The sequence below is a fragment of the Pleurodeles waltl genome, chromosome 3_1 (genome assembly GCF_031143425.1).
Source record: "Pleurodeles waltl isolate 20211129_DDA chromosome 3_1, aPleWal1.hap1.20221129, whole genome shotgun sequence".
NCBI lineage: Eukaryota > Metazoa > Chordata > Amphibia > Caudata > Salamandridae > Pleurodeles > Pleurodeles waltl.
In genome coordinates this window covers 626,932,995-626,956,438 of record NC_090440.1, presented here as the reverse complement: position 1 = coordinate 626,956,438, position 23,444 = coordinate 626,932,995, and the positions used below count along the sequence as shown (strand labels likewise).

The following is a 23,444-nucleotide window of genomic DNA, read 5'->3' as shown; positions in this document are numbered from 1 at the left end:
GTGAAGATTGAAACGTTTTGACTTAGGGGAGTTTAGGGGGTGGGTGTTCCCAGACAAAACATTTGATTCTCCCAGGGCTACTCACTACCCTCTTTAATTCACTGTAACCCTCTGGGACAACTTTGCCACTGGTCACTAGTTCAAACAAATGGTGGACAGCAACGTTTGTTAGCTGTGATGCAGAACTAAAATGGATGATCGTCGCTGGGCTTCGAGGGTAAAATGCGTTATTCTTCGAAACTATTTCATGCCGAGTTGTGCTTCATATTACAACACTCAAAAACTCAGAAAGGATATTCAGAGGATTTAAGTACCAATCACACCTGGACAAAGATCTTCTTGCACTTCTCAGCGGCCTATACACCTGATTTGAAGAGATCGATGTAATTTACAAAATATCACAAGCTCCAGCCACCGATGATCTTGACCATCAGGGAATGCAAACAACCTCAAACCTTGAACGCATTAAGAGCCCTTGAATTTAACATATGTGACCGGCACTGAAACATGCAAGTAAACGACACGGACAGATTCACGCACAGGTAACAGATTAAGGCAAAACGTGGCCCTTACATTTGACGTGCAAGAACAGTGGTGCAACGGTACTACAATATACGCTGCCATCCAAGAAAATACTAAGGCTTTTGGACGAGATAATTCCTACATACGCCACACTGTTAGCCACTGCCTACAGCCTTTTTGAAAATCTCATCTTGAAGGGGTAAGAAAGTCTAACTAAATACTTTGTATACAAAGAAAGTGAGCAAAGTCAGATAGCAGTACTTTTAAGTTAACTGATTACGAGTTTTTCTCGCAAGTGACTTATGTTGTGTAGGTCGAACACTAGCTACTGCTTCTTTCATTGCAGCATTTTGTATTTTAAATGGTAGTGGGCTTAGAACACATATATCTAAATATGCAATACCTAAATGAAGAATTGCATTTAAAAGTGGGCAAGGTTAAAGGCTCTGATTCTCAAAAATTCCGAACGATGACATTGCCTTCATGGTTGGAAGTCACACGTTGATCTCTCAAACAGTGCATAGCTAGTGTACATTAACAAACTTATATATATATTCTGAGCTTTGAGAATCAAAATGTCTATGATTTATATATTTTTTCTTATAGCAACAAATATGCCTTCCAGCACAACCAAAATACCGACTACGATGACAGAGACGCATACTGTTAAACACACAACTCCAACAGTGTCAACAGCAACAACAGTGGAGAAAACAACATCAGAAACACCTAGCATTCCTCTTTCACCATCACAATCATCAACAATGGCACCCACAACCATAAAAGAGACACCAACTGTGGTCATGACGACTGAGACCCCTCCTACCACCAAACGACCACCATCAACAACTAGCCAAACACCAACCACAACCCCAATTCCAACAACTCATACATCACCTACTACTCACACACAAACCACAACCATCACAACTGAAACCCCAACCACTACTTCATCAACCCATACACCAACAAAAAAAACAACATTCACAACCACTTCTATGCCCACTACCACACAAACAACTCACACTGTAACCACCACTGAGACTCCAACTACAACAGTCACCACTGAGACACCAACTACTACATCAACCCTGACTACAACTACTACATCAACTATCCAAACACCAACCTCAACCCCAATTCCAACATCTCATACATCTCCCACTACTCACACAGCAACCACAACCATCACAACTGAAACCCCAACCACTACATCATCAACTCATACACCAACAAAAACAACATCCACAACCACTTCTACACCAACTACGACACAAACAACTCATACCGTAACCACTACAGAGACTCCAGCTACAACAGTCACCACTGAGACACCAACCACAACTTCAACTCAGACTACAACTACCACGTCAACAACTAGCCAAACACCAACCACAACCGTCACAACTGAAACCCCAACCACTACATCAACTCATACTCCAACACAAACAACATCCGCAACCACTTCTACACCAACTACGACACAAACACCTCATACCATAACCACTACAGAGACTCCAGCTACAACAGTCACCACTGAGACACCAACCACAACTTCAACTCAGACTACAACTACTACAACAACTAGCCAAACACCAACCACAACCCCAATTCCAACAACTCATACATCACCTACTACTCACACACCAACCACAACCATCACAACTGAAACCCCAACCACTACTTCATCAACCCATACACCAACAAAAAAAACAACATTCACAACCACTTCTATGCCCACTACCACACAAACAACTCACACTGTAACCACCACTGAGACTCCAACTACAACAGTCACCACTGAGACACCAACTACTACATCAACCCTGACTACAACTACTACATCAACTATCCAAACACCAACCTCAACCCCAATTCCAACATCTCATACATCTCCCACTACTCACACAGCAACCACAACCATCACAACTGAAACCCCAACCACTACATCATCAACTCATACACCAACAAAAACAACATCCACAACCACTTCTACACCAACTACGACACAAACAACTCATACCGTAACCACTACAGAGACTCCAGCTACAACAGTCACCACTGAGACACCAACCACAACTTCAACTCAGACTACAACTACCACATCAACAACTAGCCAAACACCAACCACAACCATTACAACTGAAACCCCAACCACTACGGCAGCAACACAGACATCAACAAAAACAACACCCTCAACCACATCTAGACAAACTACCACACAAACAACTCATACCATAACTACTACGGAGACTCCAACTACAACAGTCACCCCTGAAACACAAAGCACTACTTCAACTCAGACTACAACTACTACATCAACTAGCCAAACACCAACCACAACCCCAATTCCAACATCTCATACATCACCCACTACTCACACATCAACCACAACCATCACAACTGAAACCCCAACCACTACATCAACTCATACCCCAACTCAAACAACATCCACAACCACTTCTACACCAACTACGACACAAACACCTCATACCATAACCACTACAGAGACTCCAGCTACAACAGTCACCACTGAGACACCAACCACAACTTCAACTCAGACTACAACTACTACAACAACTAGCCAAACACCAACCACAACCCCAATTCCAACAACTCATACATCACTCACTACTCACACACCAACCACAACCATCACAACTGAAACACCAACCACTACCTCATCAACTCATACCCCAACAAAAACACCATCCACAACCACTACTACACCAAGTACCACACAAACAACTCATACTGTAACCACTCCTAAGTCTCCAACAACAACAGTCACCACTGAGACACCAACCACTACGTCAACTCAGACTACAACATCAACAACTAGCCAAACACCAATTCCAACAACTCATACATCACCTACTACTCACACACCAACCACAACCATCACAACTGAAACCCCAACCACTACTTCATCAACCCATACACAAACAAAAAAAACAACATTCACAACCACTTCTATGCCCACTACCACACAAACAACTCACACTGTAACCACCACTGAGACTCCAACTACAACAGTCACCACTGAGACACCAACTACTACATCAACCCTGACTACAACTACTACATCAACTATCCAAACACCAACCTCAACCCCAATTCCAACATCTCATACATCTCCCACTACTCACACAGCAACCACAACCATCACAACTGAAACCCCAACCACTACGTCATCAACACAGACATCAACAAAAACAACATCCTCAACCACTTCTACACCAACTACAACACAAACAACTCATACCGTAACCACTACAGAGACTCCAAATGGAGTAGTCACCACTCCGACACCAACCACTACTTCAACTCAGACTACAACTATTACATCAGCAACTAGCCAAACACCATCCACAACCCCAATTCCAACATCTCATACATCACCCACTACCCACACACCAACCACAACCATCACAAGTGAAACCCCAACCACTACTTCATCAACTCGCCCACCAACAAAAACAACATCCACAACCATTTTGTCACCAACTACCACACAAACAACTCCTACTGTAACCACTAAAGAGATCCCAACTACAGCAGTCACTACTGAGACACCAACCACTGCATCAACTCTGATTAGAACTACATCAACAACTAAACAGACACTAAGCACTACTTCAGCACCAACAACTCATACAGCATCCTCTACTCACACTCCAACCACAACAATAACAACTGAAAGCCCAACCACTACATCATCAATCCATACTTCAACTGCTACGTCAACTACACTATCCCCAAAGACTTTTTCACAAACAACCCATACCTTAAGCACTACTGAAACCTCAACCACAACAAGTCCAACAACTGCAGTATCTGCCAGGACATCACCAACATCTTCACGTAAGTTTGACTGTTTGTAGGTGTTATGTTAAGAGGCATCTTCTTCCATTCAACTATACCTGGGACTTAAAGTATGGAAATGTTGTTATCTAATTAGCTTATATGTGCACAATAAGTATAATTTCTTCAGGTGTATTCATTCTTTATTTTCACAATTTGAAATCAGAGACTTTGCATTCATGGAGCTACATATTTATCAATGTGTTAATTTAGTTATATACCAACATGCAAGTTTTGTACTTGTTCTGAGTTGACGAATATGGTCAATTGAATGGTATGTTACTATCAATATTGCCCTACAATGCGGACACCAATATAGTAAACTGTTAGATTTGTATGTAAATAACATACCTATGGATTTCAGGTTCACAACTGATTTTCTTGATTCAAAAAAATACTAAAAAAATAGAAGGCAATGACACAACAAAACCTTCACCATACCCTAGCCCTTCTTCTAATTTGTAGTTGGTATGCCATTTGATAAAAGCATCTGAGGATTTTAATATTCTAGGCTATGTTACACCCTCCCTTCCCCTTTTCCCCACTTTAATCATTGAAGTTTCTTCTTTAGTCCCCCTTTGCTCTCCCCCCTTCTCAATTTTCTCCAGCCAGTTCTATCTTTTCCCAGCATAAATCACGGTCTCCTAATCTCCCCTCTCTCTTGACAGCTTGATTATCATCATTCTCCTTCCTCTTTTTCCCTTTCTGGTGGTAGACATATCTGTCCTGGTCACAGTCTTACCCCGAACTTCTGTTTATTCTCTGTGCTGTTTCGCTATTTTATCCTTCTATTATACCTCCAATGTGCGTCTGTACTTGTCGACCTTTCCATTTTCAGAAGGCAGAGCAAGCTTAGACGTCTGTCCAGCCTACTAACTGAACCCTCTATTACAGTGGTTCCCAACCTTTTGACTTCTGTGGACCCCCATTTTATCAATACTGGAGCCCGGGGACCCCCACCGAATCACTATTGGAATCCGGGGACCCTCACTGAGTCATTACTGATAGTTGGAACCTAATAATATAAAATTTTCTAAGCAGTCGCGGACCCCCTGAGGAGGCTTCGCGGACCCCCAGGGGTCCCCGGCCCACAGGTTGGGAACCACTGCTCTATTACATTTCACATTTAGATGCTCATTTGTGTTCTCTCTGTGTAATCACATATATTTTCTCTTCGCTCATCGTGTCATCATCCCATCCTCATCTACCTTTCTTTACAATAACTTGTCATTACTCTTCCTTTCCACCATCTTCATCCTTCACCCTTTTTATAGTTGAATCTCATTTCTCGTTCATGAAATTCTGTGTTGGCTATCACTGCTATTTTTGTTTTCCTTCATTTCCTCCCCTACGTCTTCAGTTGTACCCCCATTTCTTCATACAAGTTCTTGGTATGAAATTTCATTTCTATTTTCCTGTTGGCCCCACTTATTTCCCTCATGTCCACGCCTCTCTTCTTTTATTCCTCACTTTCTTTGTGTTTCTCCTTAACTACTCTTAATTGTTGAATGTATTTGCCAAAACAGAACACACTTCCTTTCTCTTACTAAAACTTACTTAAAAAAAGCTAATCTTAAAACCCTGTATCTTTATATGACTTTTCTTGATCTATTTTTGAGAATGTTCGTTCCTTCCTATTTTACTTCTTTCTCGACCACTTGCTCTCTTTATTATTACGTGTTTTCCTGCAACCTCTACCAAACGTGTTTCCTGTGCACAGTTCTATTTCCCAGCCAGATTACAACTAATGTGGTTCTTTATGCATTCTCCGTGATCGTTCTGCTGCTGTCGAGTTCCTTCACGGTAGATCACTCCTCTTTTTGAAACACACTTAGCCTCTCGGGGTGTGTATGTTACCAGGGTTACTCGTATCTTTCTAAATGCAATTTTTGTCTTTTTAGATGTAATATTTTGTTTACCCTACCCTTGCTTAGTGTTACACAGACTTCAGTGTTGGTCCCTTTTTATCGCTTTCTACAGGTCATCTCTTGGTCTTATATCATATTTTAGCTTTCACCTCATTTCTTTTCCGGCCAGACCCAGGCTTCCTCCCTCTTCTATCTTGACCTTACTGTATTCTCTCTTGCGTGTCTGTGCGTATGTCTGTCCTATGATCTCAGATGCAGTCATTTTATATATCAATTAACACCTTTAAGACCGGCAGTGATTTACTTTCATCCCCTGTATCAAGGATGGACTTTTCAGTTTCTTTCTACCAACTAGCTGTTCAATTCTCTTCCTATGATCACAGTCATCGCATTATTATTGGCTGCCCCTGTTTCCTTCCATACCTTAGTTCTTCCTCATAACTCATTACCCAAAGCCGTTTTAACTGCATCAGCTTTAGTGTACTGTTCACCTCAATCTCACTGTCGAACATGTCAGTTGAGCCACAAGCCCCTCGCCAGGGGACCCACCACCCATGGTCAATACATCTATGTCTTCTAAAGTACCAGAAAATCAATACATGGCAATAGTGCAAACGGGCTCCATTCCTCTTACTAGAAAAATAATAGCCGTATGAGCATTGTGTAAAGCAGTGCAAGTTAGAAAACTGATTGAGGAAGATCTTAGATGTGCAGACACTATGGGCCGTATTTATACTCCGTTTGCGCCGAATTTGCGTCGTTTTTTTCGACGCAAATTCGACGCTAAACTAACGCCAACTAACGCCATATTTATACTATGGCGTTAGAGGCGTATAGCGCCAAAGTTCCCGGAATGTGCGTCATTTTTTAGCGTGAACCCCTTCCTTGCGTTAATGATATGCAAGGGAGGCGTTCCCGTCTAAAAAATGACTCCCAGGCCTTTACGTGGTATTTATACTCCCGGGCAAAAGAGACGCCCGGGAGTGGGCGTGGCTAAAAACGGCGCATTTGCGCCGCTTTTTAACGCCTGGGTCAGGCATGGCGTTAAGGGACAAGTGGGCTCAAAATGAGCCCAGAGTGCCCTCCCCTGCCCCCAGGGACCCCCCCTGCCACCCTTGCCCACCCCAGGAGGACACCCAAGGCTGGAGGGACCCACCCCAGGGACATTCAGGTAAGTTCAGGTAAGTATTTTTTTATTTTTTTTAAATAATTTTTTGTGGCATAGGGGGGCCTGATTTGTGCCCCCCTACATGCCACTATGCCCAATGACCATGCCCAGGGGACAGAAGTCCCCTGGGCATGGCCATTGGGCAAGGGGGCATGACTCCTATCTTTACAATGATAGGAGTCATGTTGATGGGGGATGGGCGTCGAAAATAAATGGCGCAAGTCGGGTTACGATGATTTTTTCGACGTAACCTGACTTGCCCCATTTTAAGACGCCCATGCGCCATTTTCCCCCTACGCCGGCGCTGCCTGGTGTACGTGGTTTTTCTCGCGCACACCAGGCAGCGCCGGTCTGCTTGCGCCGGCTAACGCCATTCCATAAATACGGCGCCCGCATGGCGCTTCAGAATGGCGTTAGCCGGCGCAAAACTTTTTGACGCTAAACTGCGTTAGCGCAGTTTAGCGTCAAAAAGTATAAATATGGGCCTATGGCCCATGTTTATACTTTTTTTAGCGCCGCATTTGCGTCGTTTTTTGACGCAAAAGCGGCGCAAACTTGCAAAATACAATTGGCCCATATTTATACTTTTTTTAGCGCCGCATTTGCGCCACTTTTTAACGCAAAACGGCGCAAACCTACAAAATACAATGGCATTTTGCAAGTTTGCGACGTTTTTGCGTCAAAAAACGACGCAAATGCGGCGCAAAAAAAGTATAAATATGGGCCAATTGTATTTTGTAGGTTTGCGACGTTTTTGCGTCAAAAAACGGCGCAAACGCGGCGCTAAAAAAGTATAAATATGGGCCTATGGCTCTCACCAGAGGTGATAAGGCGATTGGTGCAATGCTTATCACACTCCATAAAATCGGATTGCGCCAAAATGTATCCGGTGCGATAAATACCACCCAACTGCAAGTTTTTCCCCTAAAAATGGGGATTTACATGAGAATTTTGATGCTTGCAGCTCCAAAATGTTCAGGCCCCAATAGTAACCAGGCATTATTCCCCTAATGAATACCATCAGTTTTGAGCTGCTGAAATGTACTAGGGGATGCACTTTCTAGTGCAATACTTGTAATTACTGTTACCACACAATTAGCACCATATATTTTGCACAAATAAATCATGGGAAGTGCTGAACCTCGATCTTGATACCAAGGCCTTTTCTGTACTTATTTGGTGATAAACATTCACCAGCATGTTTTTATTATTATTATAGTTAGTAGTATTGTTGTTGGTATTATTATCATTGTTATTATCATATTTGTAATAATTATCTATATTAGTATTATTATTTGTTAAACACGTTATCTTTGCTGTTACTTCAGAGTGTGGACGTGAAGTATATTGCGGGACTTCATCTAGATCAATGAGGGGTTTAAACATACCTCTTTGGCAATTGCCCTCGGAGGAACTCTGGGTGGAGAGTGGCTCATGTTTATTGGGGCAACCTTCAGCGATGTGGGTTTAGGGTTACCAGAACCCTCCATGTCAGCAGGATTCCACTCGTGCAACCCTGGGCTTGGATTTTAAAAAGCACAACAGAACGTAAGATGTGTGTGTGTTCCCAAGCTGTGTGAACTAACGCGACCCATTATTACAGCTGCCAGAATCCAGTGGTTTGTCAAAAGAAAGATTAGGAATAAAAAGTGCTTCCATGCCAGCTAACATGAAGCCATGTGTCAAACCTACGAATCTTTCATGGAAGGGGGTTGTAGATTTCTTACTCAGCTGTGATTAACAACCAACATCCCGAACTGTATACTTGAAATGACAAGTCACTAAAATAAGGAACGCAAAGGTGTATTTTGTGTTTGACATCCTGTCTGTGCCATATCTGAGATTTTGCCATTCTGTTGAATGACTCACGGTTGCGTTTTTTGTACTATGGAGACACTCCAAACGCCTGCCCCTTCTGGGACGTTCCTCTTTTCTGAATATTCTGCAATGCCATCCCTTCTCTAATAACATTCTCAATTGCCTGCCCCTCTAGAGGTAAAAAAAAAAAAAAAAAAACATGCCGTATGTTCAAAGTTCGACTGCATATGTAATAGGATTGTGAAAGGTTCAATATTATTTTCCTCCTCAGCAAAAGTATGGTAAATTTAATGCAACTTTTTCAAATTTTATAGATGGCAAGAACTGGGCAAAAATCTAGTGTCACTGTAGCAAAATGGTGTTGTATTCAGCAATTTCAATCGTAGATATTGACACCTACTGTTCGATCTGATTGGTCTTCAGCTCACTCACTCTTTCCTGCCAAAACGAGTTTTAAGTAATTAAGCTTTTTTCTGGTTGTATTTCAGGTACGCCACCTACGTCGACAAAACCAGGTGAGGGGTGACATGTCAGTACCCTTGTTTCTGACTAATGTCTTGTAATTTCAGGTAATTTTTGCAGTGGTATATTGGAAAGGAGGGGTGAACAATTTGAAGAGCTGTTGTGGTGGGGAAGCTGGACCAGCCTCACACAAGTCAATTTTCTAAGACCATTTGAAATTGTGTGGTTGACTTTATTCTGTAGTAAGTTGTGTGGACCCCACGTCTGTGCAACACCACCTTTTGCAGATGTTCTAAAATGGCCATCCTCAAAGCAGTTGCCCTGTTGGACATTGTGGTCCTTCTGGCCAAGAGTCCAGAATAAGCAAGTAAGAAAAAACAATATCTTAAACACTTCTCTGATGATAGTGTCACCAACTCTTCAGACTAGAACAGGAATTGTCGCAAGTTCCCATTTGGAAAACTGGGATTGCAGTGTCCATGGAGCACAGACGGTAAATAGATTAAGTTAAATGTGCTTGGAGGTAGAATATCTACTAGAAACTGGCCTAATGTTTGGTTTTGTTGAGTTTAAAATTTTTAACCAATACTTCAGTGAATCCTTAATGTTTGCTTATGCCATCAAATCATTTACTGTATTTTCAGAAAAGTATTTTCTCTTGCGAGGGAACAGTGAAGAGTATTTTTGTTACCCCTGGATAAAATAATGTTTTACTTATCAAATACAACAATGTGACTATATTATGATTGTCAGTGCAGAGTAAGATGTCTACTGTTGTGGATATATGTATTTATTTGTCAAAATTCTTAACAGAAACACATTACTTTGCAACTGCCTTCAACTCTGGTTGGAAAATGCCCTCATGCTTCTTGGGGCAACCTTCAGGGATGTGGGTTTAGGGTTACCAGAACCCTCCATGTCAATATATTAAACAGAATTACAGATTGGATGGTATACCTAGAAGTCATTATGAGAAGTAGGGTGAAAGTGAGTGTGACAGACCCAGACTTTACAATATAAAAGTATATGCTTATGATCCGTACCCACATGGGAGTAGTGGGATAAGGTGGCCATCAGGCAACCGAAGGGATGGTGATGAGACTGACTCAATGTTGTGTAACATCAGCTGTGTTGGTCCACCAGTTGGAACATGGGCTGTCAACGCAGTCTTGAATGAGACCACTCCAGAACTGCACTTCACTGTATCAAACTAGGCAAGACTCTGTTTACCTCACATCCTGTAACTTGCGTTACCTGTGGCTCCATATATCGCACCAAATGGGAGCGACGCAGCAGGAGCTAGGTCTGGAAAGTTGTTTTTGGGACCCTTGCAGACCTCTATGAAAACAAGCCAGCAAATGTCCACTAAAGGAGGGGAAGGGTTGCTGATTAGTTCTTTTCCTAGTCAACAAGATGGTTTTCAAGGCTGTGTGTTGGGCCACTCCTTTTCATGTCTCTGCTTAATCTGTTGCATGCACGATATTTTGCTTTCCACTGGTTGGCTTCATTGTCACTCTCATCTCCTTGCTTCTCATTGGTCAGCGTGTGCCGGCATACCTGCATGTGCTTCCATTTGTTACAGGCATTTCAGAAGGCACCACATTGTAGGCTTGCTTTTTTGTGTGGTGTGTGTTTCAATATTATTCTGAAGGAGTATCATTCTGTAGAAAATATCTGCAACTGGTCAACTGGAATTGCCACCAAGATTAAAAGTTTGAGCAGACAAGCAAACACAAGCAGGCATCACCATATCCTGTACTGCCCTCAATGCTGCTGGTGCTCTCCCAGCCCACCTGCCTCTATGCCTTCCTCTCCCCTTGAGCCCACAGCCAGGGCCTTAAATCGGTCGAATAAAGTAGGGGATCCCTGAAAGGGGCGGGCATATTTAAGTAAGGGTGTGGCTTAAACATATGCACTACAATTTGCGTAGAACGCCCACACATTGGCAAAGAATTACAACTGCAACTGGCATACATGACCATTGCTTTGAGCGGGTTTCAGAGACACCAAGGATTGGATGACATCATATTCCGAAAACCTTTGTTCCCCTGACAGGAACTGAGAGAAACTCCCTCTGCCTTAAGCCACAACTTGGTTGCTCAGTTATAAACACTTGGATGTGACTCAATTCAAGTTATGCACTAGACAAGAGTAATATGCTACCTGAAAAAAATAACGTCCTGGAAAAAACAAACACTCATAGGGAATGCAGCGTTCAGTAAAGCATGTGAAATATAAGCAGGAATGACATGGGTTACTTTCATGATTTTTACACACTTTTTTTCATAAACCGAGCAGTGTTTTTGCATGAAAAGCTAAGGACATGAATACAGGGCCCAAGAGGCATCCTTTTCAGTGTCCGGTTTAAATTATCTCCGGGCCTGATACCAGAAGGAACCTGGCTCACTTTAAATAGCGCACGTGCATGCAGGGGGTGACGTGTGCTGTGCCGTCCGTGCAGTGTGTATAAGTTACCCTGTCAGAATAAACAGCACCACGGGCAGACATTGTGTGGCCCCAATGGCCTCAGAATATATCGACCTCACCTAGGGCCAGGTGTAGTAAAGAAGCATTTTGCGAGTTGCAAATAGCGAGTCTTAGCGACTCGCTATTTGCAACTCGCAAAATGTCATGCAGAACGGTGTCTCAGACACCGTCTCCGAGTCGGTATGGGGTCGCAATGACCCACCTCATTAGTATTAATGAGGTGGGTCGCAAATTGCGGCCCCATACCGACTATGGGCACTCGCAAACATGGAGGCCTGCTGTAGTCAGCAGACCTCCGTGTTCGTGACTGCTTTAAATAAAGCAGTTTTTTTTTTTAAGTGTAGCCCGTTTTCCTTAAAGGAAAACGAGCTGCACTTAAAAAAAAAAACGAAACCTTTAGTTTCGGTATTTTTTCAGGGCAGGGAGTGGTCCCTTGGACCACTCCCTGCCATGAAAAAATGTTTTTGGGTCCAGTCACAAAGTGGAAGGGGTCCCATGGGGACCCCTTCCAATTTGCGAGTGGGTTACCATCCACTTGAAGTGGATGGTAACTGCAACACCATTTGCGACCGCATATGCGGTCGCAAATGGTATTGCATACCACTAGGAATCGCAAATAGGAAGGGAACACCCCTTCCTATTTGCGATTCTGAAATGCATTTTGCGAGTCGGTCCGACTCGCAGAATGCATTTCTGCATAGGAAAATGCGATTTGCAACTCGCAAACGGCAGTTTTTGCCGTTTGCGAGTTGCAAATCCTTTCCTACATCTGGCCCCTAATGCTTTAGTGTGCCCACCGTGACCAACACCCCAAGGCTCATCATACAACGGACACTCCACGCACGCACGGTGTTACCCTGAGCAGCAGCGCGTTCATGAAATGTTCAAAAAATGTACTGCCTAACTTAAGAAGCAGAGCTACATAGGATAGCGCTTCGGACACAGCGCAAAGGGATTCACTAGAATGTGAAATCCGACCCCCTGAACCGGCAGTCCAAATGACCTCCGCGGCATTACATTCCTTCCTCATCCCCAGGATCTCCGTAAAAGTTAACAAAACAAGTATTTTACATTAACACATGGGAATATTGTTACGAATTAGGAACGTGTCCATGACACTGTGTCCGTGCCACTTCGCATTATTCGTTTTTTTTTTTCAAAGACGCACAAGTGCTCTTTATTGTTGCCATTCTTGAAACGCTCGACACAAACACAAGCTCTTAGAAATATATTTTCTATTCATTTAATTCGTTACTTTTCACTGGCGTGTTTTCCAACGGGGATCGTTCGGCTTTTTCTTGTAATTGAAAGATAATTGCAAATTCTTTACAGCACCTAGCCATGCCTAGTCCACAACCGGCGATTGCGAGATGTAATATTTTTCTTCCCTTCAACTTAATGTTGGGTCTTGGTCGTAAGTACAGTCTATAATCGCAGCTTGCAGTCTCTGACCATGATTCGCCCAAGTGGCATGGTTTGATGTACTCATGGAACCCTTACACCGCCTAAAGCCGGTTGTTAGGGTGTGTGCCTCACACATCCAAGCTTCGGAAGGTCCCGCCGTCGGAGACAGAAAACTTATTGTTCCAGCCACGTTCATTAATCCACGTGCAATTAGAAAATAATATCCAGCGAGTCCTTCAAAGACTAGACTGTAACGTTCACACTGAAGCCGTGTGTACAACTGTAAACATGGCTACCAGTGCGCAACTACAACCACTACTGTAATCTCATAGTTTTAATTCTGTCCATTCCTACTCTTTTTACAATGAACTAATGTATCTATTCTGAGCTCGTTGTAAAACGTCCCAGAAGCGCTGGAATTATGTCAGCGCTATATATTTAAAAAATGAATAATTAGGCCAATGCAACCCAGGGGCAGAGTAGAGCTTCTGCTAATCCACGCCCCCGGTCGAACCCGCAGAACCACCTCCGAACGGCAGGGGTCCTCCACCAGCGGTGGTGGGCGGGCCACCGTATCGTTTGGGAACCCGGGTCTTCTTCGCAAATCCTGCAAAGAAACAGAAACAGCCAAACAAGAGACAAGGTAGCGTAAAACTTTGTGACAACTCACACAACCCCTCATCTTTTGGAAGTAGCATGAACAACTGTTTCTGAAAAAACATTTAGTGAGTCAAGTCAGCCATTGTAAATTTTCCTTTGAAATGGCCAGTAAATCTGCACAGACATACAGTTTTTCTGATAAAACTATACAGTACACAAATCATGTCTCGGGTTTCAGTGAATATGTACCATTTGTGCATCACAAAGTAAAGTATCTTGATTGCTTTTGACCCTATTAAAATATTTGATTCCATCACACTTTAGAATTACAAAAAATGTGCTTCATTTTTGCTTTCTTAACTGCTGAGTGGGTACAGTTCATTTACAGGTATTTACATTTTGTTGTTTATTCTAAAAATGCCTCCCACTCCCTTTCCTTTCACATTCCCTACACCCCAGCAAGCCTGTCACATAATTCACTTTACTTTTCTTTCTGTGACTGCAAAGTGAGACGAGTTTGTAAACATAGGTCCACCTCAGAGCACAAAGCATGAGCATTTGACCACTGTCTTTGGAGCGCTGAAAATGTGACAACATAAATATAAAATTTAAAGGCATCTTTATTTATTGCTTTGACTTTCATGACCCACCAAAAATCGGGTTGCGACCCACAGTTTAAGAAACGTTAGAATAGAGGACTACACAGGCTGTGGTGCCTCATTTCCACAGGCTTAAGTGCTTTGGTACAGAGTTTTAACAGCGAGAACATGCCTCGGGCAAAATAATTATAGGGGCGGGGGAACCATTCATCAGCTTGTTATGGCTTATATAGACTCTCCAAGCAACTAGTGGCAAGACCCATTGGTATTATGGCTTAAGTTTTGATGCAACAAATTTAGTCACTTCCTTAGATCTGCTATGTGAGAAGTTCTCCTGCTAGCCCAGGTGACCAGACTTCTTAATTTATCTGTGCTAAAGATTTTTAGTGGAGCCTTAGGCTGTAATTCTTTCAGGACTCTCCTTAGTTCTTGTGCTTAGGGTATTGTCAGAGAATAAAAAAAACCCTATTACGGGCCTGGTCTTGAGGGAGGAGAAGCACAGGCAATGTTCAAGGTCTAGCTTTTTCCAGAACAGAAGCCATGACATGACTGCAAGAGCTAACTCTCTGTAATTTCCAAGACCAAGGCCCAAGAGCTCTCAATAATGCTTTCGAATGGACCAGCTCTCTAGGTCTAACAGGGTCAGCTTGTGAGAGGGGAAGCCACTCCATGAGTGTACATGTATGTGCTCCACCAGCAGTGTCAAGACTGTTATGCATTTTGTTCTTTTCTTTTTCGCTGGTTGGCTGCCTCAGGAAAGCATGCTTCATCCCCCATTTCTGACTATATGTAATTGGTCTGCCAGGGATGCTATGCAGTACGTTTACTCCATACTCAATCCTATAGTGGCCTTTGGAGTTTCTCAATTTCTTTCCAGAGCATGGCAACCACATGAGTGATGCCTGAAGAAGGGCTTGATAGTGTTAGCCTAAATCTTTTATTTTGATTTTTATATTCATTCATGTTGTGTTGTACTGATGACTATTTTCATTGCTTTCTCTTCTACCAGGATTTTATTTGTTTAAATTATGACTGTATTTTAATGCTTTATGACTGCTACCTTGCTGTTTGCACTAGATACTTTTATTATGCACAATTAATTATGGTGATGAGTACATGGTGACCAGAGCTAGGAATTTTCTAAGATCCTTGTGTTTTTAATCAGCTTGGAGCCTATTGGACTAGGTGGCAACATGTCTGAAGATGTTTTTTTGTGGTGAATTTAAGTACCCAATCAAATGTGTAGAAGTATAGTAGAAGGCGAGGAGAAAGTATTAGCAGGAGTTGCGTTAACTCAATAGCAGGGAAATGTTGAGGGATTTACTAGCCTTAGAATAGAGGTGAACTTGAGGATGTCAACACCATGTTGAAACCAAAGGGCATGCTTAGATTCGTGAGAGAGGGGAATGGTGTTACTACATAAATGAACTGGAACTGGGGCTAATCATTTTACTGGGCAGAAAAAGGCAGGGAAGTATATAGACAGCAGTGCCGAGGCCATTGTTGCTGCTAAACTGGGTTACTTTTCAACATAAACATCAATATTGGTAGCACAGGAGGCCTGCCAGCGCTGCCTAGCCTTTCTACTTGTCTGCCTATTACAACACTAAGTGTCCTAATGTTCTCCTTGCACATCAAGTGATAGTTCCCAATACCTAGTCCTCAAGCCATGCCTCTATGATAACATACCCACTTCCTAGATCTTACACAACCTTGATATATTTAAAAACATACATTATATTTCCCTCCTTCTTCTCCTATGTCAGGCTTTACGCTAGCTAGGTTTTCTTTTCTTGGTTATCTACAATTTCTATCTTTAAAAAGTAAGTTGATTTTCGTGGCAATGGTGAGGAATGGGAATACTTCCGTTATATGTCTGCCTTTTCAGGATCATTGATGACCATTGAGAGACCAGATAGGCATAGATACCCCTTCCAAAATGAGAAAATAGCTGCAAGAGGGACATTCAAAAGCTCTAACTGCACAAATGGGTGTCTCAGACTAACATAAGCCCATTTGCCATGGTAGTAGTCACTTATCGCAGGGTTCAACAGCATAGTTATATTCAGTTGAAGGCCTAGCACGCAGGAAAGATCTTGAAGAGAAACAGGTCACAAAAGAAAAATAAAGCACAACTAGAAAAAAATCAATATTTCCAAGCTTACTTGTCTTTAATACCTCTGGCAATGTGATGCTCATTCATGCTGATTATTTTCCTTCACAGTTACACAATCTACTGCAAAAACATCATCTGTGACCTCAACTACACCAACGACAACATCATCTACGTCAACCATAACATCCATCCCAACATCCACTTCAACCACAGTTTCTACACCAACCTCAACATCTATCCCAACTACATCATCCACCCCTACGTCCACCCAAACCACAACTTCTACCTTAACTACATCACCTACAATAACTATAACTACCCCCAGCACAACATCCTCCACAACCACCAAATTAACCTCATCCACCTCTTCCACAGCATCCTTTACATCAACTGAAACAGAGTTCACTTCATCAGAATCAACACCTACTGAAACTGTGCCCCCCACCACAGAAACTACAGCACCTTCCCCAACCACTACATCAACTACTGTAACCCCATCCACCTCATCCACAACATCTTCCACATCAACTGAGATCACACCAACTGAAACAGAATTCACCTCTTCAGAATCAATACCTACCAAAACTGTGCCCCCCACCACAAAAACTACAGCATCTTCCACAACCACTACATCAACTCTGCCAACCACAACATCCACCTCAACCACATCAACTACACCAACCACAACCTCAACCCCAACAACATCGACTTCAACATCATCACCCCCAACCACAAAATCCACACCAACCACAACATCCACATCACCTACCACAACTACAACATCATCTACATTAACCACAACGTCCACATCTAGCGTGCCTACAACATCCACCCTATCAACAAGATCCTCTTCAACAAAAACATCTACCCCAACCACATCTACCCCAACCACAACATCAACTACTGTAACCCCATCCATAACATTTTCCACATCAACTGAGATCACACCAACTGAAACAGAATTCACCTCTTCAGAATCAATACCTACCAAAACTTTGCCCCCCACCACAGAAACTACAGCATCTTCCCCAACCACTACATCAACTCTGCCAACCACAACATCCACCTCAACCACATCAACTACACCAACCACAACATCAACCCCAACATCGACTCCAACATCAACCTCAACCACAACATCTACACCAACCACAATAACAGCATCACCTACCACATCTACAACATCAACTACCATGAAATCCACATTGACTACAACATCCACCAAGATTACAACATCTACCCTGCCTACAACATCCACCCTTTCTTCATCATTCTCTTCAACAAAAACATCTACACCAACCACATCTACCCCAATCACAACCTCGACTACTATAATCTCATCCACCTCACCCACATCCACTACATCAACCTCAACATCGACACCAACCACAACATCCACCTCAGCCACATCAACTACGCCAACCACAACATCAACCCCAACATCAACCCCAACCATAACATCCACGCCTTCTACCACAACATCGACACCACCTACCACAACTACAACATCCACTACCATGACATCCACATTGACCACAACATCCACCCTGCCCACAACATCTAGCCTGCCTACAACATCCACCCTGTCCACACCATCCTCTCCAACAAAAACTTCTACCACAACGTCAACTACTGTAATCCCATCCACATCAACTGAGATCACTCCAACTGAAACAGAGATCACCTCTTCAGAATCAATACCTACCAAAACTGTTCCCCCCACCACAGAAACTACAGCATCTTCCCCAACCACTACATCAACTCTGCCAACCACTACATCCACATCCACTACGCCAACCACAACATCAATCCCAACATCATCAACCACAACATCTACACCAACCACAACAACCACATCACCTACCACATCTACAAGGTCAACTACCACAACAGCCACATTAATTACAACATCCACCAAGGTCACAACATCCCCCAGGCCCACAACATCTAGCCAGCCTACAAAATCCACCCCTTCCTCAACATCCTCTTCAACAAAAACATCTACACCAACCACATCTACCCCAACCACAACCTCAACTACTGTAATCCCATCCACCTCAACCACATCAACTAGGCCAACCACAACATCAACCTCAACCCCAACAACATCAACCCCAACCACAACATCCACACAAACCACAACATCCACCCCAACCACTACATCAACTACACCAACCACAACTTCAACCCCAACATCACCCACAACATCAACAACTCCAACCACTACATCAACTACGCCAACCACATCAACCCCAACAACAACATCGACCCCAACATCATCAACCTCAACCACATCTACACCAACCACAACAACCACATCACCTACCACATCTACACCATTAACTACCACAACAGCCACATTAACTACAACTTCCACCAAGGTCACAACATCCACCCTGCCCACAACATCTAGCCTGCCTACAACATCCACCCCTTCCTCAACATCCTCTTCAACAACAACAAGTACACCAACCACATCTACCCCAGCCACAACTTCAACCACTGCAATCCCGTCCACATCAACCACATCAACTAGGCCAACCACAACATCAACCCCAACAACATCAACCCCAACCACAACATCCACACCAACCACAACAACCACATCATCTCCCACATCTACAACATTAACTACCACAACAGCCACATTAACTACAACTTCCACCAAGGTCACAACATCCACCCTGCCCACAACATCTAGCCTGCCTACAACATCCACCCCTTCCTCAACATCCTCTTCAACAAAAACATCTACACCAACCACATCTACCCCAGCCACAACTTCAACCACTGCAATCCCATCCACATCAACCACATCAACTAGGCCAACCACAACATCAACCCCAACAACATCAACCCCAACCACAACATCCACACCAACCACAACAACCACATCACCTACCACATCTACAAGGTCAACTACCACAACAGCCACATTAATTACAACATCCACCAAGGTCACAACATCCCCCAGGCCCACAACATCTAGCCAGCCTACAAAATCCACCCCTTCCTCAACATCCTCTTCAACAAAAACATCTACACCAACCACATCTACCCCAACCACAACCTCAACTACTGTAATCCCATCCACCTCAACCACATCAACTAGGCCAGCCACAACATCAACCTCAACCCCAACAACATCAACCCCAACCACAACATCCACACAAACCACAACATCCACCTCTACCACATCAACTACACCAACCAGAACTTCAACCCCAACATCACCAACAACATCAACAACCCCAACCACTACATCAACTACGCCAACCACATCAACCCCAACAACAACATCGACCCCAACATCATCAACCTCAACCACATCTACACCAACCACAACTTCAACCACTGCAATCCCATCCACATCAACCACATCAACTAGGCCAACCACAACATCAACCCCAACAACATCAACCCCAACCACAACATCCACACCAACCACAACAACCACATCATCTCCCACATCTACAACATTAACTACCACAACAGCCACATTAACTACAACTTCCACCAAGGTCACAACATCCACCCTGCCCACAACATCTAGCCTGCCTACAACATCCACCCCTTCCTCAACATCCTCTTCAACAAAAACATCTACACCAACCACATCTACCCCAGCCACAACTTCAACCACTGCAATCCCATCCACATCAACCACATCAACTAGGCCAACCACAACATCAACCCCAACAACATCAACCCCAACCACAACATCAACACCAACCACAACAACCACATCATCTACCACATCTACAAGGTCAACTACCACAACAGCCACATTAATTACAACATCCACCAAGGTCACAACATCCCCCAGGCCCACAACATCTAGCCAGCCTACAAAATCCACCCCTTCCTCAACATCCTCTTCAACAAAAACATCTACACCAACCACATCTACCCCAACCACAACCTCAACTACTGTAATCCCATCCACCTCAACCACATCAACTAGGCCAACCACAACATCAACCTCAACCCCAACAACATCAACCCCAACCACAACATCCACACAAACCACAACATCCACCTCTACCACATCAACTACACCAACCACAACTTCAACCCCAACATCACCCACAACATCAACAACCCCAACCACTACATCAACTACGCCAACCACATCAACCCCAACAACAACATCGACCCCAACATCATCAACCTCAACCACATCTACACCAACCACAACAACCACATCACCTCCCACATCTACAACATTAACTACCACAACAGCCACATTAACTACAACTTCCACCAAGGCCACAACATCCACCCTGCCCACAACATCTAGCCTGCCTACAACATCCACCCCTTCCTCAACATCCTCTTCAACAAAAACATCTACACCAACCACATCTACCCCAGCCACAACTTCAACCACTGCAATCCCATCCACATCAACCACATCAACTAGGCCAACCACAACTTCAACCCCAACAACATCAACCCCAACCACAACATCCACACCAACCACAACAACCACATCATCTACCACATCTACAAGGTCAACTACCACAACAGCCACATCAATTACAACATCCACCAAGGTCACAACATCCCCCAGGCCCACAACATCTAGCCAGCCTACAAAATCCACCCCTTCCTCAACATCCTCTTCAACAAAAACATCTACACCAACCACATCTACCCCAACCACAACCTCAACTACTGTAATCCCATCCACCTCAATCACATCAACTAGGCCAACCACAACATCAACCTCAACCCCAACAACATCAACCCCAACCACAACATCCACACAAACCACAACATCCACCTCTACCACATCAACTACACCAACCACAACTTCAACCCCAACATCACCCACAACATCAACAACCCCAACCACTACATCAACTACGCCAACCACATCAACCCCAACAACAACATCGACCCCAACATCATCAACCTCAACCACATCTACACCAACCACAACAACCACATCACCTACCACATCTACACCATTAACTACCACAACAGCCACATTAACTACAACTTCCACCAAGGTCACACCATCCACCCTGCCCACAACATCTAGCCTGCCTACAACATCCACCCCTTCCTCAACATCCTCTTCAACAAAAACATCTACACCAACCACATCTACCCCAGCCACAACTTCAACCACTGCAATCCCATCCACATCAACCACATCAACTAGGCCAACCACAACATCAACCCCAAAAACATCAACCCCAACCACAACATCCACACCAACCACAACAACCACATCATCTACCACATCTACAAGGTCAACTACCACAACAGCCACATTGATTACAACATCCACCAAGGTCACAACATCCCCCAGGCCCACAACATCTAGCCAGCCTACAAAATCCACCCCTTCCTCAACATCCTCTTCAACAAAAACATCTACACCAACCACATCTACCCCAACCACAACCTCAACTACTGTAATCCCATCCATCTCAACCACATCAACTAGGCCAACCACAACATCAACCTCAACCCCAACAACATCAACCCCAACCACAACATCCACACAAACCACAACATCCACCTCTACCACATCAACTACACCAACCACAACTTCAACCCCAACATCACCCACAACATCAACAACCCCAACCACTACATCAACTACGCCAACCACATCAACCCCAACAACAACATCGACCCCAACATCATCAACCTCAACCACATCTACACCAACCACAACAACCACATCACCTACCACATCTACACCATTAACTACCACAACAGCCACATTAACTACAACTTCCGCCAAGGTCACAACATCCACCCTGCCCACAACATCTAGCCTGCCTACAACATCCACCCCTTCCTCAACATCCTCTTCAACAAAAACATCTACACCAACCACATCTACCCCAGCCACAACTTCAACCACTGCAATCCCATCCACATCAACCACATCAACTAGGCCAACCACAACATCAACCCCAAAAACATCAACCCCAACCACAACATCCGCACCAACCACAACAACCACATCATCTACCACATCTACAAGGTCAACTACCACAACAGCCACATTAATTACAACATCCACCAAGGTCACAACATCCCCCAGGCCCACAACATCTAGCCAGCCTACAAAATCCACCCCTTCCTCAACATCCTCTTCAACAAAAACATCTACACCAACCGCATCTACCCCAACCACAACCTCAACTACTGTAATCCCATCCACCTCAACCACATCAACTAGGCCAACCACAACATCAACCTCAACCCCAACAACATCAACCCCAACCACAACATCCACACAAACCACAACATCCACCTCTACCACATCAACTACACCAACCACAACTTCAACCCCAACATCACCCACAACATCAACAACCCCAACCACTACATCAACTACGCCAACCACATCAACCCCAACAACAACATCGACCCCAACATCATCAACCTCAACCACATCTACACCAACCACAACAACCACATCACCTACCACATCTACACCATTAACTACCACAACAGCCACATTAACTACAACTTCCACCAAGGTCACAACATCCACCCTGCCCACAACA

General features: G+C 43.8%; 1 protein-coding gene across 1 annotated transcript in view; it reads left to right on the top strand.

The window, feature by feature from the left end:
• The window catches only part of LOC138283522 (mucin-6), a 117,599-nt gene that overhangs the window by 68,503 nt on the left and 25,652 nt on the right, over positions 1 to 23,444 (top strand). The window contains exons 27-34 of the mRNA XM_069221462.1: positions 1,129 to 3,047; positions 3,084 to 3,815; positions 3,855 to 4,386; positions 9,729 to 9,755; positions 17,017 to 18,775; positions 18,914 to 21,154; positions 21,257 to 21,412; positions 21,551 to 23,395. Of these exons, the coding sequence (XP_069077563.1) occupies positions 1,129 to 3,047; positions 3,084 to 3,815; positions 3,855 to 4,386; positions 9,729 to 9,755; positions 17,017 to 18,775; positions 18,914 to 21,154; positions 21,257 to 21,412; positions 21,551 to 23,395 (9,211 nt within the window). The remainder of the gene's footprint in view (positions 1 to 1,128; positions 3,048 to 3,083; positions 3,816 to 3,854; positions 4,387 to 9,728; positions 9,756 to 17,016; positions 18,776 to 18,913; positions 21,155 to 21,256; positions 21,413 to 21,550; positions 23,396 to 23,444) is intronic.